This window comes from Cynara cardunculus, unplaced genomic scaffold (genome assembly GCF_001531365.2).
Source record: "Cynara cardunculus var. scolymus isolate 2C unplaced genomic scaffold, CcrdV1 Un_Scaffold_3127, whole genome shotgun sequence".
Lineage (NCBI taxonomy): Eukaryota > Viridiplantae > Streptophyta > Magnoliopsida > Asterales > Asteraceae > Cynara > Cynara cardunculus.
The window spans coordinates 27,822-54,905 of record NW_020201354.1 but is presented as its reverse complement, the minus strand read 5'-3'; the positions used below and the strand labels follow the sequence as shown (position 1 = coordinate 54,905).

Genomic DNA, 27,084 nt, shown 5'->3' with positions numbered 1-27,084 from the left:
TGGAGCTACATAGGTTGTATTTGTGTATCTTTTGAGTGGATATAAGTTTAAAGAACAAATTTTCTTCATTCAAAAGGTATATCCACATTTTGGGACTACTTTTTATTGTTTTGATTATTGTCCAGATCTTGTAAAAATCATAGTAAATCACTTGTAGATTGGTTTAAGACATGTAATATGCCTCTGGAACCATTGAGATGTCCTTTATGTTGGATTACGGGATCTCAAGCACAACGAAAAATAAAATCGTAACCCTCCAAGGACCCATACGAACCAGAATAAATCAGGTGTTTTGAAATTATACCTCGCAGTTAGCAAAAATTTGAGTCACAACAACAAACAAAGCTTGATGCCTCCACAGTATCCACACGAACAATTCGAATCCTTTGCTTTCTCGTGATGCTAGTCACGGTTTCAAAACTTAGAAAGAGAAGGGAGCATATTGTTGCAAGTGATTTTGAGAGAGAATTGCAAGACCAAAGCTCTTGGCATAAAAATGTCATACATTTTATATAGATATGAAATGTATGGCCTAACCATCACCATGCCTCCACAATGCCTCCATCATGCTTGAGTGCAAGATTTTCATATACCATCACTCTCTTACAAAGCTCATCCCTAGTCAACTTTATCTATGTTCAACATAAATAATATCTAATTTTATTTGATCAGATTAAATCGATACAAATCAGATATGATAATTAAATATTTTAATTATTGGAACTCCTTATTGGAATATGTTCAAAGCGTGTGACCTAATGGGTTCTCGACATGTTGGTAATAAATATAAATATCATATTTATAGTTATAAACGATGAGCGGTAGTCAATTTTAGTTTTACACATTTAATTCTTTTGTCCTTGATGTCCAGATTGAACACGAGACATTGAATGTGTCATTCTCGTTAAGACCAATCTCTATAATAAAAAATAGATAATGATATCTCATATCAATTATCTAAGCATGCATGCATTTCTTTAGTATATATTTATCAAGGGGTCCAGAGACATCACTTCTGTCGTAAAGGAGGGACAAATCCTATCTTGATACATGCTAATTTTATCATGTGATATGCAACATACCCAACTATCGTTCTATCACCCAGTTACAGAATGATTAGAATAAACGTCAAAATACATTACTCATACATAGCAAACTCCATGTTCTAAAGTCAAAGAATTACATGTACATTGACAATATGAGAAACACTTATGACACTCCCATGACATCCAATGAAGTGTTCTCATAATGAGTCACGTCTTATACACAAAATCTCCATTTTGTACCCATATGCAGATTCGATATCTCTATATGAATCCCTACATATGCTAGTCATTATCATATTACTTCAACCTTAGTATTTAACTTGGGACATTTATAAAACATTATTCTAAGGTTATTTATTATGAATAATTAAAACATAGAATATAATATAAACATAATAAAATGGGCAATGCCTTTATATTTATTAATTTCATGAAACAAAACTCGAAGTTACAATCATCATATGATTGGTTTTTGGGCATTCACTAACACTTTACAAACTGGTTGTTTTGAGAAAGAGTTGGTTCAGATTGTAAGTAGGTCAAAAATCAAGTTTGTTAGCACAACTCGATTTTATGACGGGGTTGAATACTTAATCTTTAAATATTCGTATAAAGTTAATCTTAAGTTCGTTGGAGTTGTTCTTGATGTGTTGGAAGGGTCAAAGGATTGTCTAAATATTTCGTTTAGAGTTTTTTCATTGATTTGGTGACTACACATGATTTATCTAGGTAGCAAGAAGATTGCATTGGTTGGATGAAAACTAGGTTTAAATATAACCTAGCAAGATGAGTTCAAGTTGCTTTGTGAAAACTTTGTACATGCCAAAATTGTCCATTTTTAAGTATTAATGTATTTTACTTGATATTTATCAAATGTGTGGGTTACTTGATGAGTTTGGCATGTTTGGTATATTTGGTTTATAACTCTTGTAAAATGCCCATATTTGGGGCTTTTGGACATTTTGATAAATAATAGACAAGGGTGGATATTTTTGATGAATTATTTTCTCCTTGGGAGAATTATTTTCTCCTTGGGAGAATTATTTGGTGTGAATACACTTTTGGTATTTTTATTTTATAAATCATCCGAAAAACATATATAATTGAGTTGTTGGGTGTTATTGCTTATTTGAAAAATGCTTCCTTGAAGTTATGGTATTGTTTGAGATTTTGCCAAACTTTTGAATCGATAATAAAAATATGCACACCTCTTGAAGCATAAGTCATATAAAAACATTGACTATTTGTATTTTATTGGCTTATACGTTTATTGAATAGTCAATTGAGTTGTTGAGTTATTGACTTAGGTTTGACTCGGATGAGTTTTAGGACATTTGTCTAGTTTAAATTGCTCGATGTTGAGCCTTTAAAGTGATATGTAGTTATGACATATTTATTTGGAAATTACATGTTTTGAGTGTATTGGTCAATCAATAAGAGTCATATAATTTAGACTGTAATACAATGTATCCATAGGCATAGGAGTCAGTCAATTGGTTTAAATGGGAACTTTATCCCTATTTTGTAGCTAGTAATATTTAGGATCAACAAAGGACTCGAAGTATAGACCGTGGGTGGTTGAACTTGATGACCATATGATCCTTAGCGAATGACTTAAGGTACAGACCTTGGGTGGTTGAACTTGATGACCGCATAAGCCGTAGCAGAGTACTCGAGCAATAGTCAGTAAGTGGTTAAGCTTGATGAAGGTCAAGCCATAGTGATTATTATTTCTAATAAGGGAGTATGATTAGGATTAGCGGAGGACTCACAGACTATAGACTATGGGTGGTTAAACCTAATTACTTTGTGATCCAGAATGAAACTCTCTAACATAAAATGTGGCTTACTTTTGTGTTTGCCACATTCAATGGATAAGGGTCTCCCCTGTCACTAAAAATGTGTTATTTTCCGGATAAGTGTATTATCCATATTTCGGTGTTGTTTTGAGTATGGAGTGTTTTCCATTATTTATGGTCCGGGTATTGAACCTTGTCTATGTCTTCGGAGGCTTGGATAATAGAATTTTACTCATGTTTACAATATTTGTACATTATACGTTATTCACGTTTTGGAGTGAGTATTAGGTTTTAAATTCATATAAAATGGTATTTTGATTTAGAGTTTTTATCACATAAATGGTGGTTTTTGGAGAGATGTTGTTTTTACGATAACGACATTTCATTTGAGAAATTATGTTTCAAATAAGCAGTCTTTTAGCTTTACAATATTATAATTATGATGAAAACTGTTTAAACTCACTAGATGTTAAGTCTAACCTTTTTTATTTGTTGAAATGTGCATCAGGTCTTTGTTCGGAATGTGCTAGCGACACCGTGAAGAGTTGAGTGCTACTTAAGTGCACGAGAAGGAAATAGCTATCCGGGGAAATTTTTCATATGTTGGAGATAACAATCTTTATTGAGTTTTAGTAACGACTGTCCCTAATTATATACTTGCATAAGCTTTTGGTATATATGTGTTGATGCTGAATCTTAGATTTGCCGTTATAGGTAATGAAACGTTGCCTTTTAGAAGGAGATTTAATTCTTATTTGATGTATTATTGGAAATTTTAAATTAGTCCATCTTTCTAGATTTGATGGTATCATACTACGCCAAGCTTGAATTTATATTCTTTAAATACTGCTAGTAGGTGTCCCGTCCGAACTTCAGAAGAAGACTGTTCAAACTAGTAGTGAGTTAAGAGCTACACTGCAACATCTATTTTAGATGTTGTAGCAAGGTTTTGCTGCATTTTCATCACTGAAATCTCAGCATGAACTTGTACCCATGCTTTCTTTTATTATTATTATTATTATTATTATTATCATATCTCAGCAGATTGTTAATTCAAACCAAAGATTATTCCTTTGAATTTACCATCTAAAAATCCTATTTTAAGATCACTTATCGGAAACTCTCACTTTCATTGTCTCTGAGGATCGATAACTCGGTATTCTTACCATCATTACTTGTTTCCAAATGATATGAGATGAGTATGTATACTCGTGCATTATTCCATGTGTTATAGCCTTTTAGGATTATCTTTTTGACATAACAGACTTCATCCAGAGTCTAGTTCGAAACATAATACAAGTATTTTTTGGAAATGAAATCTACACAAAATTTGATTGTGAGGAATCTTATAAATCTATTCAAGTGTTAGAATACCAAAAGCAGATACAATCAACTTCCTCATGAGAAGATACTTGAGAAAACATATATATTGGAAGCCCGGGCCAGTTGTAGGGTTTTTAGTGCCTTGGGTGGAAAGACTAAAGAATGCCCACTTTATATGAAAACAAACGAAACATGTTATTTTTAAGGGGTTTGGAACATAATCAAGCTAGATGGTTCATCCCCATGTCAATTTTGTTTACCGTTCTTGATTGATAACATGTTCTTCGTAATACATATTTTGTAATTATATAAGCACCATAATGTAACATCAAGCTAAGTGAAATTTAGAGGCTTGCAATATAGTGAGTGTTCTATTCAAACTAACCCTAGATGGTGTTCAGTTTGTCTTAAACCTTAGGAAAATTTAAGACTGTAGCTGTATAGTATTTATAAATGGTCTAAACATGTTTAAGCATTGAGTGTTATGTGGTTAAAACAATACTGGATAGACGAGGTTTGAATCGAATGAAGAAAAAAATAAACAACAATCGTCGAGAGTCATATTATGATTGTGGAAAATCACAATTTTTTTTGAAATTAGCTAGTAATCTGAATTATTTCATATAAGGTTTGATTTTAGAAAATAACGCACTGAACATGTTTGTGGTACTGAGTTGAAACTAGCTATTACTCTGAACTATTTTTCATGTAGAGTTTGATTTTATCAATTCCATGCAAATAACATAAATAATAAATTTTCAAATATTCTCACACGGTTTTACAAAACAGAAAAACGCAATACAACATATTAATGTTGAATATGATCAATTTTATTTTATTGAGATAAATATGTGCTGCCAAAAATTTGAATGAATGAACAACGTCTTGTGCTTATGGCTTTGAAGGGTTCGTCTCAAGTAATGTATTCAATCCTCCTTATACTACTTCAAGCAAACTCTTCTTTTGCTTGCGATTTTGTTTTCCCCATGATTGAGTTTTTGGTTCGGTTGAATAATGGAGAGGAGAAGTTATTGGATGTTAATTTGAATGAGCTGCTAACTTGTTTTCCCACAAAGAAAATAAAGGAATCAAATGTTTTTCTGTTTGGGGAAAACAAGCAACAACTGGTCTGTTTAATGGGGTAGTGGGCCATTTAGGAGTGGTTTGATTAAAAAGTAATTGGTGTTTAGGGTTAATTAGGATGACACCATGTAAATTGAATAAACTGCTATATTGACCTCCTTCACCTTTTGAACATTGCGTTCTCAACCTTATGCATATACTTGAGAGTATTTACACGATTATTTCAAAAGGGGATCTAATCACAGTTGCTATAACATGCAACTAACTTGCTACAACAACTGTGTTCTTTATTTTAATAGGCCTGCATACTATCAAACTTGTTACATATAACCGTCTAAAATGGAGTATCAAATTATTTACATATATACATCATGCTTGGACTATGTAAGTCCAAAAATCAACAAATCCAAGAAAGAAAGATATGATCCAGACCGCTTTGCCCATACAGAGCATTGAACATGTACATTCCAATTCACTCGTTACAACAACTTAGATCAACTAAGTTAAGAGAAAAATATATACATCCAACTAAGACACACCATTATCTTCAACGTGCGAAATTGTTTCTTAGTGGCTTTGATAGAGGCTTCATGTTCTATGTTGGATGCTTCGACTTCATTCTTTGACCTCAATAGTTACGGAATATCATCCAAACGTCAGATATAACGTATTGGTGGGTTAATCCATTCAATGAAACCACACTTCAATTCGTATAGAAATTTTGTAGTGATAAAAATTAGGTTACCAAACCAACTTAGGTAGACTCAGTTTAAATAAAAACTTACCATTTTAGAGCAACAATACAACATACAACCAGGGTCTGTTGATGTCCATGATTAGAGGTGATCTGTAAACACAATGAACCACTTGGAGAAATCTAGAAGAAGAATGAAGAATAAGGTTGAGGAGAGAGGTGAAGACGTTGCTCAGTTAGGGGAGGTCGTTGGGGATTAAATGGGAGGGCAATACATGAAACGATTAAAATGCCCCTAAACTGAGGGGCAAGTGTGGAGCTCAATAGACCATTTTTAACTAGAGTTGAAGCGATTGATAAGATTTATAAGAAAAATAGAAAAAAACTGATGACTATAATTTTTTTTTAAAATAATTTGCTCTAAATTAAATTATAAAAATTGCACTAACAAACAAAAACATTTTTTAAAACAGTGGACCGTTTACCAAATGTTTACCGAGCAAGCATTTACCATCAAGACTTACTATTCTCAATTACCTTATGAACTAACATTTTTGGTCGTTAAAATATATTGTTGGTAAACGTCTTTTATCTGATGTCGACCTTATTTACCGGGTAAGATCTCTTCTTTACTATACTTAAGATTTTGAGTCGTTCACCCTGATAGGGTACTACATAAGACCCCACCAACGCTTACATAGAATTTGATAAATATGCCCTAAATTTATATAAAAATCCACATTAATTGGCCAGATGAACAAATAATGTTTATGTATATGTCACATTTGATAGTCGATTATTATTGTTACAATCGAGTAGAGGTTTATGCAATTCAGTTTGCCAACTGCCGTTTCACCCTTTTTCCCAATGCGGCGGCGAACTACCGACGCCGGTAATGCCACCGCCACCGAAGTGAGCACCGAATCAGATACACACTTCGATTTCCCTTTCCAACTGATCAAATCGGATACGATCCCTCCTGCTCCAACCAGAAGCGAATCTGCCGTCGACTGGTTACCGGACTACCTAGGCCACGCATGGATTGCCTACGCAGCCTCGTCGCTTCTCGTGATCTCCCACTTCCCATCACCATCAGAAAACAACGAAACCCCTGTCGATCCATCTTTCCGGCAAGTCATTGAACTTTCCTCCGACGGCACCGGGGTTGCCTCCGCGGTTGCTTGGTCTCCCGCTGTGATGGCTTCCGGAGAAGTAGCAGCCTCTTTGGACGATTGTATTGGAGTATTTTCACATAATTTAGAAGGTTAGTTGGTACAAAACCTTGCCAACTAAGTGAGTTTTAAGCTTAAATTTATGCTACTATTCTCATTAAATTGCTTTGTTTTCTTTTGCATTGTCAACTTAATAGAAATGCATTTTTATCACATCTAATTTCAAATTACCATGGCGATCTCGCCTACATGGATCTTTCCTGATAAAATGGCTTTTGGTGTGGTTATTTCTTGTTACCTTGCTTGGTAGGCTTCTATTATTTCACGATGATGGGCTTTTCCCTTCTCTCATATCTACTTTGAGTTTAATATGTTATTTCAAACTTCAAATATTCTATAAGCAGCCTTGGCCCATCGACAACAATTTACTAAAATGACATTCAGAGTAGGGGTTGAAGTCTTGTAAGAGACTAGTGTTATTGTGTGTGTGCGCATTTGTGTGTGTATGGGTGGCCAGAAAGAAAGAAGCTCTATGATTATTACCTCGAAAAGGTTCATCTTTTACTCTCAAACTTGGATGTTTGTACATTTTAACTTTCTTACTCATATTCAGGTTCTTTTTGTTGGAGCCAGACTGCAATACTTGTGCAAGGAACAAAGGTTGAAGCCATTCGATGGACAGGCTCAGGAGATGGTCTTATCTCAGTTGGAATTGATGTTGTCTTATGGAGAAAGAAGGGCTGGTCTTGGGAAATAGCTTGGAAATTCAGGCCGGAGTTTCCTCAAGCTTTGGTTTCTACTACCTCATCCATTGAAGGGCCATTTGCAACTGCACCTCTAAATAAACCGCAAAATGGGGATTCAACAGCTGTGACAAAAGATGTCAGCAGATGTGTATTGATTGGTCATGGGAAATCAAAGTACATCAAAGCTGAGCTCCGTCATCATGTGCCTGTTTCCATGATTCAGTGGAGGCCTTTGGTAGCTAACCAATGGAAAGAGAAACCAAAACATCTGCTGAAGCTGGTTTTGTTAACATGCTGTGCTGATGGAACTGTAAGGTTGTGGAGTGAGATCGATGATGGACGGGCCAGGAAGACTGGGAAGGGCCAAAATGATCAAAGACCAACAGGGTCATCTTTTCGAGTTGCTGCCACAATTGAGATAAATCAAGCAGTAAACGGTATTCTGGGTTCTGATGTGTTTGTAAGATGGGCCTCCGAACTTGATGGTATTGTTAATATTGGTAAAGAAGCTAGCCAATATTTTGCTTCAGAAGAGTATCACCATGGCAAAGCTGGCAAGTGTGACTGGCTAATTTGTTTTGGCCCTCAAATGCTGGTAACCTTCTGGGCTGTCCACTGTATTGATGATTTTTCCCCATTGAGATTCCCACGAGTGACCTTGTGGAAAAGGCGAGAGTTATTGGGTCTTAAAAAAGGAGCAAGCTTTCTACTTCACAAGGCTGTTATATCAAGGAATGGATTCTTTGGCCCACCGGACGTATGCTCTGTAGTTCACTTATTACCGTGTAATCATTTGGTGTGGTTACAGTTTTATGAACACACATCATCGGATGCTAATAAAATATCTGATATGGAGGATTCTCTGTCGTCTATTGCTAATAGAACTTTAAACATAGATGGTCATACCGGAAAGATTTTACAAATTGTATTGCATCCTTATGGATGTTATCCTAAACTGGCGGTTTCTTTGGATACTGATGGTGTGATTTTGTTTTGGTCACTTTCCAACAGTATCATGGGTTTATCAGCATTGAACTCTGGCTGCAAACTTTCTGGCAAATTTGTAGTTCAGGATTCTCAATGCAAATACACTAGCTTGAGGTGGGCACCTGCAATAATACATGATCACAGGATTCTATTAATGGGGCATGCTAGAGGCATAGATTGCTTTGTAGTTAAGGTTTGTGAAAATGAAGACCTAATATTGTGTCATAAATTATGTACTATCCCTTTCACTGGTACCTGTGATGAAGACGGACCAACCAGTATCTGGTCAATTCCTTTGACTTCTACGTGTAGCAACTTTCTATATAACAACTTTATAGTGGTAGCTATACGGAAAGGGAACTTTCAGGCATTATCATGGAAAATTACCATTCATCCTTCAGGTATGCCAGGCGGAAAGTGTGAATGCAATATTGACTTTGATAAGAACGCAGAAATTGGCACATGTTTCTTCGAAAGTTATATTTCAGAGCAGAGATATTGTATATTTGTTGATCGTTGGTCATCTGTGTTTCCAGATCCACACAACCATGATAGCATTACAAGCTTTGCTGTTGTTGGTCTGTATAACTTCTCTACAGCTAAACAAGAGCAAAATGTTGGTAGTGGAATGTTCAGCAATTATGTTGCATATCACATGGTTACTGGCTGTTTTGATGGCAGTTTAAAACTATGGAGAAGTATGGCTGCTGAATCACTTAACTTGGATCAAGAGTGGAAACTGGTAGGCATGATTGCCTCTCATGAGGGCCCCATTACGAGAGTAAGTCCAACTGATTGTGGTCGAAAGATTGCAACTATATCTACTGTCCATGAGTCAAATAAACATAGCACTCTTCACATATGGGAATCTGTGTACCTCGGAGGAAATGGGAGTTTTTTACTTGAAGACACTATATATCTTGATGGAGTGGTTGTTGCTTTAAATTGGTTGACAATAGGTAATGGTCAGCTACTGCTTGGAGTTTGCTTGCAGAATGAACTGCAAGTGTACTCCATGAGGCGTCGTGGAGGTCAAAGTTTTATAGATTCACAAAAATCTTTGGATAGAAACATGTGGTTTTGTCTTGCAAAAACTCATACTCGCACCGCCATCCGTGATTTCATTTGGGGACCTAAAGCAACAGGTGTGATTGTTCATGATGACTACTTTTGTCTTTTCAGCCAGTTGTTACTCCCTAGCAACCAGAGACACATGTCTAAGTGTCATCAGAATATTTGTGAAGATAATTCTTTTGATAATGATGGTAGATCAGATAGATGTATGCTTCCTGAAGTTTTTAGTGATTCTGATGCTCATGCTTTTGAAACATTGACATTGAAGGACAGCACTGAACCATGCCTACCCAGATATCCTATAAAAATGAACATGGAGAATTGTATATTTTCAAGCATATCTGGAAGCGATAGACATAAATATCATACCAGTACAGAGATTGGTTTTTGCAGCATCTTGGAAATAGCAGCACATGTTGGTGGAACTCTACCCACCTACCACCCTGAAGCTCTCCTGGTGAATATATATTCAGGTACTCCAAAGCGGTTGATCATTCCTGCTGATGACATTTTATTTATATTTTCTGCTGATAGACCATTCGTAAGATTGTAGTTGACATTCTAATAGTTAATCTTAAACGACCATATCAAGCTGATACTTATAAAATCATGGTGGGTTTAGATTTTATATAATTAAAATGATATCAACAGATGGTTTCCGAGGCATCAATGCTAACCTAAATGGTGCCAGAGCATTTTTCTTGAAGTATATAATACTTATATATGGCAAATGGAACTTCACACACATGCCTCACCTTTGGTGAGGTTGGAACACTTGACCTCTAGAAAGGTTGGGTTACTAGATACCGCTAGGCCAAAGGTCCTTTGGTGCGATGGAGCATATTCTTCTTTAGGAAACAGGCAAGCAGCTACATGGTGCTCACTTATGCTAAAGTTATCAGCCATGAGAGAATAACATGGAAGATTTGAAATTTCAATTAACAAGACTAAGCCCTATATATAATCGTTGTTGTTCATGAAATTAGGAAACAACAATATCCACTTTCCTATCTACATGGATTGCAATCTCTATCCTAATTTACCAGGATATACAATCTTTACCCAAGGAAATATATCACCATTAATAATAGCAAAGATAATCTAAACTATTTCCTAGATTTGGAGTTGCATTATATGCATGTAGTGCATATGATTTATAATGAAAATATTGAAAAAGGATTCCAGTAGTAACACTATGTTGCAACATCACCAAATAAAAGAAAGACCAAAAAGGGTTCCAAGTTTTACAGCCAAAAGTTTCTGCAAATAAATGGGGCAACATATGAAGTTGGAGGGTTTCTTTATAGATGGGTTCAGAGTTTCATAATGAACTTTTGAAGCACCAAGGATTAACTCATTAAACCCCAATCTGTCACAACTCACAATACATATGTGTGTGTTTTTTGGAAGGGGGGGGGGTTGGGCTTGGGTAGATCACACACATTGTGTATGGTAACTAGGTGCGCCATTTTAGTTTGGACTAAAAATTACTCTATAAGTATGTAGAGTTGCTTTCTTTACAAAGGTTACAATAATAAGATGGGTATACAAATTTATAAGTAGATGTAGTGGGTTGTTATCAAGTACAGTCGACAACAAAGACTACCTTTTCACCATCTCCACTGCAAGTGCAAACGTCTCCAACCAAGAGTGGTCTGTGCGATGTTTATTTTGCTGTGCTTACATATGGACTGTACTTTGCCGAGATTTTTTTGTCAAAAGTTTCAGCATAGCATCGCCAGTCATGAGTTGGTCTTCACGTTCATCATTAGTGGCCTCCCCTTTTACAAAGGGATGCAATGGCGAAGGGGCCTAACCATAGACAATCTTAAAGGATATGGTGTTGGTTGAACTATGAAAGCCAGTGTTGTATGAGAGTATTCATTCCAGCAGAGAACGGAAACTCATTTATGAGGTTTTTCATGAGCAAGGAACCTAAGATAAGCCTCTAAACATCTATTAATGACCTCTGTTTTGACCATCCATTTGTAGGTGATATGGGGTACTCTTCTAAGCTTAGTTTGACTAAGGCAAAACAATTGTTGCCAAGAGAGCTCAGAAAAGTAGAATCTCGATTTGGAAACTATCAAACAGGGCATGTCATGCAAATGCCCCGGTCTTTGCTAAATATACCTGCCACTGTTTTCACAGTAAATGGATGAAAGATGGGTAAAAAATGGCTACGTATTCAACCATCACCTACAACCCAAGATAATGTCAACCTAGTAAGATTTTGGTAAGCCAACCACACAATTTATAGATTTGTCTTCCCAAATTCTTTTGGGAATGTAAGGGCTACAGCAAGCAAACAGGTATTTCCTATCTATTTCTCTGGAAAGTTTGGCATTGTTGAACTAGAAGTTTGACATCCTCCTCATGTGAGGCCTAAAGGATTGATTATTTAGCCTCCTCAAGGTTTTCAAATATTGTCCATGTCTTTTTGTAGGGATCTGATGTGCCTTAGCCAAAAGGATTGATTATTTAGCCTCTTCAAGGTTTTCAAATATCCTAGGGCACCAAAATGTCTTAGAAAAATCACTTGTTGAGCAAACAAGCATTTCCTAGCATGTGCAAAGAAAGCTTGAGATGCAGCAAATCGGAAACCAATTACAATTTACAAGTGAAGTCTTAGAAGATGAAGAGAAGGACTATATACCAGTATATCATTAAAGAAAACTAAAATGAAGTGCCTTTATCTTGATCGACAACATAGGACTGGCGAAGACTAGTGTTAGGCCTTATGAAGAGCTGTTAGAAGGAAAATCCCCAACTTGCCTCTCAATTTATTCGGTTTGAAAATAGGGGAGCCTGTAAGGCCGTATATTGGGTGATGGAGAATTCTGATATAGCACGATTGCACGAGAGAGTGAACAGAGTGGAGGAAGCAAACTTATCTTTGCGAAAACATCAACATAGCACAAACTTTCTAGATTAGTTAGTGCCCTGCGTAAACTTGTCTTCTCCTCCTTAGCCAAGCTGTTAATTTCTGCTGAGGGCAGTGTATTTTCAGAAATTCCTTGGAACTTATACCCAAGGATTGGAGGACGAGATTTGTGCCAGATGAATTCGGCATCGAGGATGCAGGTACATTCGAGCTTGCTGGCAGCAGAGGTCATGAGGCAACAAAGTGTGACTCTTGTGCAGAACAGTTAAAAGTGGGTACTGGTTGCATTTGACTTGTGGCTCATCAACTTTTAGCCTCCTTCAATCGCAAGGCTCATAGCATTGTATGTCGATCTCCGCTTCTAAATCTTAAAATCCACTTCTAATTCTTTGTTCACCCATATAGAAAGCTGAGACAGTGCTCAGGCTAGTTATTTACTCTCGCTGAACGCTTCACAAATTCTTGTCTATATTTCTTGCATCGTCCCTTCTTCTTGATGCCACACAAGTGCTAGTCTGGGTTCTGAAATTTGGTTGGACTGTAATGTTTCTGAAGCATCTTGGTGAACTCTTCCCAATAAAGCAGCGTGATGTCAGTATCATCTTCCAAGTACATCGTAGAGAGATCAAGTGTGTCTCCTTCCAAGACACCTCAACGATTTCTACTTTTAACTCATCTAAGGGTCTGATAATACCAGAAACGTTTTTCAGCCTTCAACATCCATCCTCTCAGGTCATCCCCTTCAAATTTTGAAAGTTCAATCCTTGTGGAAGGACGTTTGGAGGGATTTTTCAGTTACCATGGGTTGTCATAGTTATCCTTCTCATTGAAACTTAGACTCGGTGCCTTTCCTTTGTCATGGTTACTTCTTTCAGCTTTTGTGTTGTTGGAGGAAGCCTTTAAAGCGACCATATGTGTATCTAGGGTGTTAACTGGGCAGTGATGTCAGCAAGCTGTTGAGCTTCTGACATAACCAGTGGAATTTGTTGATCAGAGGAGCGTGTGCTGACCATCTTTAAACCTGACTATGATACCAACAATGGTAGATAACTCAGGATGGGTTCTCCGGTAGGAATAGAAAAAACAAGTCTGCTAATATCTCTCTAAGTAATGATGTCACTGAAGAAGAACACACCACTGGATTAATTTTTCACTCTTTTTTCCAGTTGTGAATGGATCCTTTACAAACTAGAAATACTACCATCCTTCAACATATCTAGACCAAAGAACCAACTTAGACAGCGGTGAAACATCTACACCAAGTCAGAAACTGGTGAAACAAACAAGAAAGTGCAACAAACTGAGAGCTAAAAAAGAAATGGACTCGGTCAATTTTCATGTGGCTTCGTACGTGAATAAGTAATGAGTCTTATCCTAGAGTAACTTGGTTTGCTTTTCTACGATGGCCCTAAGTTGCAGACAAGTTAGATAATTTATATGGAGGGTAAAAAAAATACTCTTACTATTTCAATTATACAAGTTTGATATACACACATTGTATATATATAATTTGCAACTACATAATTCTCTCCATAGATTCATGGAATAAAAAAATGTTTCTATTTTTTACTTTTATTGATAATTATTTCTCGTTTATCTGATTTCAAAATGATTATTCAATTATTATAGTTCTCTATGGTTTTCTTAATTGAAGAAATAAATTTATTGTAAATTTTTGTGGATTAATGGTTGGACCATGCAAACTGGAAATACTTTTTCTTGAATAAAGGAATAGATTAAGTTATTACATGCCGGAAACAGGCTAATTCAGCAGCATTGTTTATTAATTACAAAATATTTGAATTGTTATTGTCAAAAAATTAGAGAAAACGATTAAAGAGTTTGGAAGAAATGGGAAATCGAAGGAATCTTATTTTTGAAATTGGGATTATTCACAAATGAGGATAACCCAACCTATTTATAGGTAATATCCACGCTAGCAGAAAAAACTAACTATTTTAATTAAAACCACACCTAACAAATCTCCACCTTGGCTTTAATTCTAGTACAGTAAAAAGTTTACATCCAACTATCAATGGTTAGGAGATCTAAACAATGCCTAAACTTGTTAAAAAAAACGGGTTTAGTCAGTGCATCAGTTGGATTGTCGTCGGTCTTCACTTTCTTCACTTTAATGTGATAACGGACATCTATATGTTTCGTTCTTTCATGATGCACCTGGTCTTTTGCAAGACAAATAGCACTCAGGCTGTCACAAAAAACTATAGTTTGATCTTGATGAAACCCAAGATCTCCAAGCAAACCTTTCAGCCAAATCCCTTCTTTTGCAGCCTCCGTAAGAGCCATATATTCAACCTCTGTTGTAGACAAAGCAACAGACGGCTGTAACGTTGCTTTCCAGCTCACTAAGGGTGCGTTTGGTGCGCAGACAGGACTGGACAGGACAGGACGGGACAGGACAGCTGTTCGGCGTTTGGTAAGACAGGACAGGACAGGATAGAACTGGTTAAAATGACCAATTTACCCCCAGTGAGCTGTTTAGTTTTTTTCACTACGAAATGCATTCTGGTAACACTGGTCCTACTACCACTACAGCCCTAATAATTCATCAACAACAACAACAACAACAACATTCAGCAATCATAATCAATGTAAACTCTCGAAATAAATCATAATACTTCATTAAAATCCCTAATAAGTACTTCAATTAATCAAGTTGTTGGCGAAATCGAGTACGAAACCACCATCAAAATATAATTCCTTACTTGCATGAAACAAGAAGAAAGGTATTTGAAGAGTTTCTTCAAATTCGTGATGTAGTTGCTGTAAGAAGCAGCAGCGGCCATCGGAGAAGCAGCAGCGGCGACCATCGGGAGAAACAGCAGCGGCCATCGGAGAAGCAGCAGCGGCGGCCATCAGAAGAAGCAGCAGCGCCATCGGGAGAAGCAGCAGCGCCATCGGGAGAAGCAGCATCGGGAGAAGCAGCGGCCGCCATCGGGAGAAGCAGCAGCGGCCACCATCGGGAGAAGCAGCAGCGGCCATCGGAGAAGCAGCAGCGGCGGCCATCGGAGAAACAGCAGCGGCGGCCATCAGGAGAAGCAGCAGCGGCGGCCATCAGGCGAAGCAGCAGCGGCGGCCATCAGAAGTCGCCGTCACAGGTCGCCGGTTGAGCGGTGGAAGCGATGGAGGAGAGGAGTAGCGCCATCGGAAGAAGCAGCAGCGCCATCGGGAGAAGCAGTAGTGGCGGCCATCGGGAGAAGCAGCAGCGGCCGCCATCGGGAGAAGCAGCAGCAGCGGCCATCGGAGAAGCAGCAGCGGTGGCCATCGGAGAAGCAGCAGCGGCGGCCATCGGGAGAAGCAGCAACGGCGGCCATCGGAGAAGCAGCAGCAACGGCCATCGGAGAAGCAGCAGCGACGGCCATCGGAAGTCGCCGTCACCGATCGTCGGTTGAGCGGTGGAAGCGATGGAGGAGAGGAGAGTGAAGGGGAAGAAGGAAGGTATGCGTATAAGGTTTTTGAGGGTAAAGTGGTAAAAAGTTTCTTGTTCTACTTAGTTCCATGGGTAAAGGGTGGACAACCTTGTCCCACCCTTGTTCTAGTTTGTTCTAGTTAGTCCCACATAAAACCACACCAAACATAGGACAATTGTGTTCTGTCCTGTCCTGTCCCACCCTGTCCAACGTACCAAACGCACCCTAAAGCATCTCCAACAGTGAACACATATCCCGTTAATGACCTCCGTGTGTCAAGGTCAGCTGTGTAACCAGAATTTGAAAATCCAGCTACAATACAATCTCCTTCTCCTCCATAAATGAGACCTACATCAGCTGTTCCTTTGAGGTAACGAAAAATACATTTCATGAAATATTCTTTCCCCGGATAAGCCATGTAGCGCGAAACAACAATAACAGCATGTGCTATGTCAGGTCTAGTGCAAACCGTGACATACATAAGACTTCCTACAACACTAGAATAAGGAACTTTGCTCATGTACTCCACCTCAGCCTCTGTTTGAGGTGCCAAAGCCACTGATAATCTGAAATTTGCCGATGAAGGTGTGCTCACAGGCTTTGCAGAAGCCATACCAAATCGAGAAAGTATCTTCAAAATGTAACTTTTCTGGGACAAGAAAAGTTTACGTCTAGATCTATCTCGGATAATCTCCATACTGAGAATCTTTTGAGCAGCCCCCAAATCTTTCATGTCAAACTCAGAATTAAGGAGTCTTTTCAACTTCTTAATTTCAGCCATATCACGAGCCGCTACTAACATATCGTCCACATAAAGTAGCAGTACACATGTGACCCATCAGCACCTTTCTTATGATATATATAGCAATCACAAGGGCTTCTAGTAAAACCATGACTCACTATAAAGCTGTCAAAACGTTTATATCACTGTCTTGGAGATTGCTTTAACCCATAAAGCGATTTCTTGAGCTTACAAACATAGTTTTCTTTACCTTGAGCTACAAAACTCTCCGGTTGACTCATATAGATTTCCTCTTCAAGCTCACCATGTAAGTAAGCCGTTTTGACGTCCAATTGTTCCAAATCGAAATTTGCTTGTGCTACTAGTGCCAACAACACCCGAATGGATGTATGACGTATCACCGGCGAGAAAATTTCATTATAATCAACCCCTTGCTTTTGGCTATAACCTCTAGCCACCAAACGGGCCTTATATCTCACACTTTCAGCTCCTGGCAGCCCCGTTTTCCGCTTTAAGATCCACTGACAGGTCCAACTTTTCTGCCTTGAGGTAACTTCACTAATTCCCAAGTTCTATCATTGTGATGGGATTCCATCTCTTAACTCATGGCTGTTATCCACACATCAGCCTCCTTCGTTGTGATTGCTTCTTTGTAAGTAGATGGCTCAAAGAACTCCATTTCTTCAGCAACTGGCAGAGCATAGGCCACCATGTCATCAAAACCATATCAAATTGGCCTACCAACTTGTCTTCGGGGCTTATCTAATGCTATAGATTGAAATTCTGCAGGTTGGTGCTGATTTTCAGGCACAACAGGTTCAGTTTGAGGCGAGTTACTGGGCTGTCCAACAATATTCTCGCCTTCATCGGTACCATTTAACTCGTACTCCACGTGTTCGGACACACTCTCCTCTTGAACACTTGGAGTAGATGAATACCTCACGCCACGTAACATACTCTCCTCATCAAACACTACGTCACGACTAAGAATCACCTTTCTTTTATCAAGAGACCAAATTTTGTAGCCCTTTACTCCAATTCCGTAATCCATTATCAACCCCTTCTTTGATCTTGGTTCCAATTTTCCTTCACTAACATGGTAGTATGAAGGACAACCAAATATTCTTAAGCCCGTGTAATCAGCCGGCTTATCGGACCACACCTCAATAGGAGTTTTACAGTCAGTTGCAGTTGCCGGGGATCTATTCACCAAGTAGCAAACCGTGTTTAACGCTTTTGCCCAAAAACTTCTAGTTAACCCTGCATTTGACAACACACATCGCACTCTTTCCAACAGTGTTTTATTCATCCTTTCGGCTACTCCATTCTGCTGTGGAGTGTGCCTAACTGTTCGATGCCTTGCAATTCCTTCATCTTTACAAAACCGATCAAACTCACTTGAACAAAACTCCGTTGCGTTGTCCGTTCGCAGCCGCTTTATCTTCTTCCCAACTTGATTTTCAATGAGAACTTTTCAATCTTTAAACTTCTTAAACGACTCACTCTTATGCTTTATGACGAATACCCACGTCATCCTAGAGTAGTCGTCAATAATTGAGAGGAAGTAACGACACCACCAAGTGAAGGAACTTGCGAGGGACCCCAAAAATCAGCGTGAAGGTAATCTAAAGTCGACTTGGTTAAATGGACAACTTTTGAAAAACTCACTCTTCTTTGTTTTCCAAAGATGCAATGCTCACAAAAGCCCAATTCAGCAACTTTATGACCTCCAAGAAGTCCTTTCTTGCTGAGAATTACCATGCCTTTCTCACTAACATGCCCTAGCCTCATGTGCCACAGACATGTCAAATCTGACTTATTCTCTACAGGATCAAGGGCTGGTGCTGCTGATCCATCAACCGTGCTACCTTCAAGCACATACAAGGTACCTCTCTTGACTTCTTTCATCACTACTAATGCACCCTTAGTGACCCAAATTACTCCACCCTCACCGGTGTACTTGAAGTCTCTTGAGTCGAACACTTCCAAAGAGATTAAGAATTTCTTCAACCCGAGTACATGACGAACATCTGTTAGAGTTCTCACTGTCCCATCATGCATTTTAATACTCACCGATCCAATTCTAACAACATTGCACGACATGTCATTTTCCATCAAGACATTTCCGGTTGCAATCTTATCATAGGTTTTGAACCAATCCTTATGTGGTGTCATGTGAAATGAACATGCGGAATCAAGAATCCATACCTCTGATTGACTTTTGCAATCAACCACCGAGAGCACCAAATCAGCCTCCAAACCCGAATCATCCTTTGCTACAATAACGAATCCTTTTGTCTTCAGTTTTGGACACTCATTTTCCCAATGATCCGGATCTTTACAATAGTGGCAGCCGTCCCTTGGGTTTCCACTTGGACCTCTAGTCTTCTATTTTGATCGGCCTCTACTTTTCCACTTCCCTTTTCCTTTCTCTTGGCCTTTATCTCTACCTCTGTCTCTGTCTCTGTTTACCACCGACAAGCCTACCCATTGGCTTTTGGAACTACTTCTTGAAGCTTTATGTCACAACTCTTGTGAGTGGAAACTTGCACAAACTTCTTCCATAGCAATTGTGTCTCTACCAACAACGAAGGAGTTGACAAAATTTTCATATGAAGTGGGCAACGAAACCAGTAAGATGAGGGCGGCATTCTCATCTTCAATCTTGACTTCAACATTCTTCAAATCCATAAGAATGGAGTTTAACTCATCAAGATGTTCTTTCAAAGGCATTCCCTCCTTCATTCGTGGTGAGAATAACCTTTTGCTTTAACAACAACTTGTTCGTTAAGGACTTGGTCATGTAGAGACTCTCTAATTTCAGCAATAAAGACGCAACAGTCTACTCATTGGCAACTTCATAAATCACCTCATCCACCAAAGACAACAAGATGGTAGAGTGAGTCTTCTCATCTTGTTGTGCAAACTTACATTCAACCATATCTTCAGGCCTTTCAATAGCCAAGGGATTCCAGATGTCTTGTTGTTTTAGGAGAGCTCTCATCTTAATTCTCCATAAGCTGAAGTTGTTCTTTCCTGTAAACTTGTCTATCCTGATCATTTGTGGAGGCATTTTCTGAAATCCTGAGAAGAACTATGGTACAAGATTCAATGCTGAGAAATCAAGAACAAATATCCAGACTAATCTTCAATTGAGTTGGCAATTTCTAAATTGGCTGTCCAAAATCGATAATCCCCAAAAAAACCGACCTTTCAAGAAATCAAAACATCAAGTTTGATTGCTGGTCACAAGTCGATACCTCCAATTGAGCACCCAACAACAGGATTGATTGTAGAAGAATCAATTTAGACCGATAAATTTTAGAAATTGACAGTTGTTGCCGATTCCTCAAATTGATCGCTGAATCCGTCAATTACACCATCAATTTCCAGAATCGAGAAGCTCCACCTTGAATGGGACACCAAATTGACTCAATCGCTTGTCAACAGAAAACGATTCCAAAGAAATGCGACTCAAAGACAAAATCAGAATCGATAACAAGGCGAAATCCAAATTGATTGAGGAGGAGACCAATGATTAGCAGTTGGAAGGAACCCTAATGCTCTGAAACCAGTTTGTCAAGAAATTAGAGAAAATGATGTAAAGAGAATTTTGGAAGAAATGGGAAATCGAAGGAATCTTATTTTTGAAATTGGGATTATTCACAAATGAGGATAACCCAACCTATTTATAGGTAATAGCCAAGTCGCTAGCAGAAAAAACTAACTATTTTAATTAAAGCCACACCTAACAGTTATTTTAAACATTATGCACATACTATCCTACTAGGCATTGATTTAGCGTGATGAACGTTCTTCACATGCTTTCTCGAATATATACATACGCTTTTTAAACACAAAAAAGTAGCAGGCTCCATGCATCTTAATCCTATACTCCTTTATTCCCATCTTATCTGTGATAAGGGAATACTTGTGGTAACCATCAAAAGTTGTGGAAAATCCCATGCCCTTCCTGCCGGGGCAAATTCAGCGGAGACCCATAACCATGAAAAGCTATCATCAAACTAACGACATTTACCTTTAATAGAATAAACACATGAAGGATTTATATACTCTCTCTGCACTATGACACTTAGAAAACCGGAAAAGTGGGAAGTTCGGTGATCTATGTAGATTTACTTTCGTGGTGAACTTGATTACTTGATCCTAAATCACTATGGTTCTATTCTCACAGGTAAATTTTATTATTTTTGTACTACTACTACTACCTCTTCTCTCAGTCTTTGTTGTCCCATTCATCGTCATAGTACTTGCTTCATAATAATATGGATGCGTTCAGGCAATTGGAAACGTGCACGAAGTTCCCTGGGGCATCTCTTTGAACATCTTACTTCTAATAATGCGGATTGGAAAGGAAATCGTACTGCTAAGTCTGGCCATAAAATTCCACAAATCGGCTTGTTGGACTATGTTGAAGGACTTATCTCAACAAATGGCAATGCAAATGTAGGCACGTCTTCCAGTTTCCGGTTAGATACATTTAATTACTCTGATTGGGATTCTAATGCTTCTAGCAATTCATTAAATTCGACTTCTACAAGATCTGGATGGAGTGGATTCACTGATTCCCTTGAGAAGTTACAGGATATTTCAGCTATAACAAATATTGAAAAGATACATATTCTTGCTGTTATTGATCTTCTTGATGAAATTTGTAATTCAAACGCATCTTCGCCATATGGAGGCCTTGACGAACCTGGTCGTAGGTAACTATAACTTCTAGATTCCTCTGATGATACATTGGATCTAAGTTTCTTTAAATGTGATTTTGATGTTTAGTATGCTTTCACACCAATTTCTATGATTACTTTAGAATATCCCTTTGGATATTTTAAACAGTACTTTTTAGAGTTCTTGACTTTTTCAACCACCCAACTTGTCTTTAAGTGGTTACACTATTACATTGATTATATTATGAAATGTTAAACTTTAGATTTGTTTATAGGATAGGCACGTATTGCTACTGGAAACAGTCAACAGTCAGCATATCTTTTATTTAGGTTTTGTCACACTTAATGACTAGAATAGAAACTTTATCCTGCTATATATGTTGAAGTGTTTGGTTGAAAATGTAATATGACGAGTACACTAAAAGACCGGGAATGCTACCATATAGAAGAGGATGTATGGGACATGGTTATTATGGTAGAACTGTTTGAACTACAAGGTAGTACTGAACCTTTGGCCTAGCTTACTTCCAGCACACACCGAGTCCCAATTCAATCCTTTGGTAATTTTGTAGGACCACAAGTCCTGTCTTTATGTTTTTCAGGTCAAGTGTCTTTATTATTAGACTCACTATTTTAATGCCTAAGCCACCCTTTAGATATCAAATCACAGCCTAATTTCTAACTATCTCATTTAGCTTGCGGCTGTGGAAGCATGAAGGGTTCTGGTTTTGGTATTGATTACTGGCATCACCACTCTTTAGCTAGATTGTCCTTTGATGTCTTTATTATAACTTTTTGCTCAGTTTTCCAGGTACACAAGCTCTACATCTGTGTATATTGGATGTTTCTCTACCTAATATTACCTGAGTTTATGGTGCCTTAATGTCATCATCTATGGGGAAATGAATTTATTTTGTTGCTCTAAGTTGTGTGACTTAACTTTCTGCTATTTGCCTTTGGGATTTTAATTTTTTATTTTGTCCATGCTAGCTGTATCCTAATTTCTGTTTTTTATTGTTCATGTCCTTTTCACTTTTCTTTTGAAGGTTCTGGGTTGCAGTAAGGTTTCAGCAGCTTTATTCTGTCAGGAGACTGGGGAGATTGCCATCCATGGGAGAGTTGGTCATTGACTCAGCCCTTATTGGTTGGGCTTTTCACTCTGATTGTCAAGAAAGCTTGTTTGAATCTCTTTTGAATAACGAATCATCTTGGCATGAAATGCGTAACATGGGTGTTGGATTTTGGTACACGAATAAATCACAGTTGCGAGTAAAGGTATTTTCTGGCCACTTCCACTAAAAACTAATTTCTGTAGTTAGTGATGCAATATAGTTCTGCAATACTTATGTATTTTAGTGTGATTTTGACTGTTCAATTTTGACCACTGGGCTAGTGATTTTTCCAATGTGATAACTCTTTGGAATCGAAATTTTAACCATTATGCTCTGTTATACGCATTCTAAATATTGTTTAAATTAAATGGAAAAAGACCGTCTGACTGAAAATTCTTGATTACACTTGAATAAAATGCTAAACCCCCTAGATCGCTTGCAGAAAGGACATATTTATTCACTTGTGTGCATGGTTGTTAAAAGCATGCCTGAGGTCCTCCTAGGCTCTGAGGCTCATAAGGCTCAAGGTCTTGGGCTTTTTTCAAGTCGAGGCTTGGCGTATTCATGAGGCTCACTAACAAGGCGCCTTGTGGGCCTAGGCACGCCTCAAAAAGTTACTACATACCTAGTTAAACCCTAAGATTAAATATATTTTCTCATCTTCTCATCTCCTAGACTTCTTAAAGAAAGAGTTATCAAATAGAGAACATAATCAAACCCTAATATTAAATACCTATTCCTTAGAACTTCAAGCCACTCCTCTTAAATACCCAGACCTTAAAACTTCTCCTTCACGGCTCATGCTTTAAACCCTTCTGCCTCTATCAAAGTTCTGTTGGTTGCTGCACTGGAGGCTTGTACTTGCTCCATATTTGAGTTGGTGTAACTGTGGTGTGTATATATATATATATATATATATATATATATGTAGATAAGGTGCGCCTCGCATTCCAGAGGCCTGCACCTCACGCCTAGGCCTCGGTACCCCTTTGTGCCTAAATGTGCCTTGAGCCTTGAACAACTTTGCTTGTGCGTGTTTTCTACTGAAGTGATAAACACATACATGTGGTGGTTATGAAGTTCGGGAGCAGTGATGTTGAAGACGTGCAGGAGCACTGATATAGCTCTTGTTGCTTTGCTTTCTGTGGTGGGTGAAGATAGTAGCTTGGTTAAAGATGGTGGCAATGGTTGGGTAAAGGGAATGATGAGTGGTAGTGGTAAAGGGTAGGGATATTTCTGGTGTGTTTGACAGATGGAAGTGGTAGAAAATAGTCGTGGTAGTATGGTATCTGTGGTAGTGAGTGAAGAGGGATTCAGTTGTGTTGGTGGGTTAAAAGACAATTAGTGGATTGTTTATGGGGTTGATAGTAGTTTTCTGATGATGAATCACTTTCTTCTTTGGATAGTTTAAGATGCAAAAATAAAAAATATATGCTAAAGTTCAAATCAATATTTTATTTAAGACAGACAAAGTTATCTGTCACATCATTGTTTTTCGGCAGTTGTTAATAGATGTAGTGGTTAATTTGAGAAAGCAAAAACCAGTGGTCGAATTTTTGTTTTTCTATCAGTTATGGCTCTTAGTTGTTGGTTAGTATTTTTCTTAAGCAGAGTGTCCTTTTGTACTAGTTAGGAAATCTCAAATTATACACTGTATATGCAAATACAAGGTCAGGATACATTTGAAAGGTATATGGAATTCCTGTCTGAAAATTAGTCCAGAAAATTTGAGTTAAATATTGAGAACAGTGGACACTATAAGCATATGAAGTTCGTACAATTCTCCAACTTACCTGATTTTGCAAGTCAGGTGTGATTTTATATTTTATAAAATATGGGGGATGTATCCAGCCACCAATGCATCGACTCTTCCATCAATTTCTTTGTTGCAGATGGAGAGGCTGGCAAAACAGCAATATCTGAAAAGTAAGGATCCAAAGGCTTGCACACTTCTGTATGTAGCTTTAAATAGGCTGCAAGTTTTGGCTGGTCTTTTTAAAATCAGCAAAGATGAAAAAGACAAGCCACTGGTGGCATTTCTTTCACGCAATTTTCAGGTTAATACAAGTTCAAGCCATTGATTTGATTTCTTTTAAGTGCGAAATGTCATGCAATATGCTGGATTCATCAGAAATTCCATTAATTTGGTACAGGAGGAGAAAAATAAGGCTGCTGCTTTGAAAAATGCTTATGTGTTGATGGGAAGACATCAGCTGGAGCTTGCTGTAGCCTTTTTCATGCTTGGAGGTGATACTGCTGCTGCTATCAATATTTGTGCAAAAACTCTTGGGGATGAGCAGCTTGCTCTTGTAATTTGTCGTCTTCTTGAAGGGTATGGTGGGCCATTGGAACACCATCTTATATCAAAGGTCCTGTTGCCATGCGCGTATGAAAATGGTGACTACTGGAAATCAAGCTTTCTGGAGGTGATAAGATATGACCACCTTTTTTTTCTTAAAGAAGAGAGTTCTCTCACTTTCATACATGGAATCTGATTAATATCTCCTTGTTTTGAGTCTTACTTCTTTTTTGGTTTTCAGTGGATATTAGGGAATTACTCTAAAGCTTTTCTGAGCATGCTTGGTGACCAAGTTAATTCTCCATGCAATAACTCAACCCTCTCGTCCAACCATGCAGCCTTTATAAATCCCAGCATTGGCCAATATTGCCTAATGTTGGCAACCAAAAACCAGATGAAGAATGCTATTGGAGAACAAAATACTGCAATCCTTGGTAGATGGGCAATTTTGATGAGCTCTACTGCATTAAGCAGATGTGGTTTACCTGTATGTTCTTCTCTATTTAGTTTTTATTTATTCTTACTGCTGCTAGTTAGGAACAATGCTTCAACTTTAAGTTTTCTCTTACGAACTTTTCAGTTGGTCAATTCCAAAGACAGGTCCCTGTTTACGATTTTTGTAAAAACATAAAAGAAGTCCTTCACAAACTTTAACATTATAACAACTTTGATGTTCCTAAGGTATTCTTTTCTTCTAAACATCGAATAAAGAGTCATTATTCTAAGTGTCTTAATCATGTGTAATACTGTCCAAAAGAGTTCTCTTCAAGTTCCTTCTAGATTTTAAAGTGAATTCCTTTTCTAGGGTGGGGGAATATTTCGAAAGGTTTTGGAACTTATAATTACACTACCTTAAAACCAACACAGTGGACAATGATTTCAAAATCTTATTCAGATATTTGTATAAGATATAAATTTCTTCATATGTCACATGATGTGTGGCAAACATAGTGATACTCATTAAATGCCATGATTAAACACATAACATAATCCATCACCCTGCTCTTTGGGTTTTACCTAAAGATGTGCATATGTAGGGTGATCTTGCCTATTTTATCTTTTATGCTGTATGTTTGAAATATAATTCATAAGCAACAACTGATGTAATGGGTTAGTTAATCAAAAGAAAAGCATCACGATCTCAACTAAAAGAGATTGCCAGCCCAAAGAATCATGTTCATTAATAGTAGAACAATGCATTTACATAATAGCTGGACCAAGAATTAGCAACAAACAAAACATAAGAGCCCTCCAATTACTCAGTCTGATAGGTCTTGAATCTTGATTGGCGGCAATGTTTGTCATAGATGCGACTTTATGCATGCTAACCTCCAAGTGTTGTGTATGTGAAAGATATTCTTGTTTATCCTTTTTTCAGAACATCATGATAAAAGATGTAGGTTTAAGTCTACTTAAAGTGATCATCCAGTCTACCTTTTTTCAATGAAGGAGACTAATTGCCAAGACCTGTTTGAGCCGGCCTGCTGATCTGAATGCCATACCAAATATACCTCCTTGTTCAGATGATTTTGTTGTACTTTAGGAATCCTAGGTCATTACTACCTACTGATAAGTCTATTTGATGAAAATGGGTGGTGATATATTATGATGAAGTGCAGAAATCAAATGAGAATAAGTAGACAATGAACACTGGGATTTACGTTGAAACACTTGCAGGGAAAAAACCGAAGTAGAGAAAGAAAAAGAAAAACGTAATTTATACAAAATGCTAAAGATCACATGTGCTATAGAGTAATAGAGGGTTTTAAACTGTTTTCTAGTACTAGATTCGACAGGGTTAAAATTGAGATCTAAAATAGGATAAGAGAGAGAGGATTTTCGAAAGGATATTCTGCTAATAGCTAATGTCGTGTAGGAAGGTAAGACTATTTTTATGATGATATATTGATAAAGGCCCAATTAAAGTATATGTGAGAAGAAGGAAACAGGCCACAGCTGCCGATATGGGCCAGCTGAATTCTGTTCTTGGGCTTAAGCTGG

General features: G+C 37.8%; 1 protein-coding gene across 3 annotated transcripts in view; it reads left to right on the top strand.

Moving 5' to 3' along the window:
* The first annotated feature begins 7,058 nt into the window (after positions 1–7,058).
* LOC112503489 overlaps positions 7,059–27,084 on the top strand; it is a 27,112-nt gene continuing 7,086 nt past the window's right edge. Inside the window, exons 1-8 of one of the 3 annotated variants that reach the window (XM_025107518.1) lie at positions 7,059–7,209; positions 7,731–9,251; positions 9,387–10,397; positions 21,282–21,708; positions 22,719–22,947; positions 24,677–24,841; positions 24,938–25,210; positions 25,325–25,570. In XM_025107518.1, coding sequence (XP_024963286.1) covers positions 7,143–7,209; positions 7,731–9,251; positions 9,387–10,397; positions 21,282–21,708; positions 22,719–22,947; positions 24,677–24,841; positions 24,938–25,210; positions 25,325–25,570 — 3,939 coding nt within the window. In that variant the 5' untranslated portion in view covers positions 7,059–7,142. Of the gene's footprint in view, positions 7,210–7,730; positions 10,398–21,281; positions 21,709–22,718; positions 22,948–24,676; positions 24,842–24,937; positions 25,211–25,324; positions 25,571–27,084 lie in introns of all 3 variants that reach the window. The other 2 variants (XM_025107519.1, XM_025107520.1) reach the window with 2 other exon arrangements.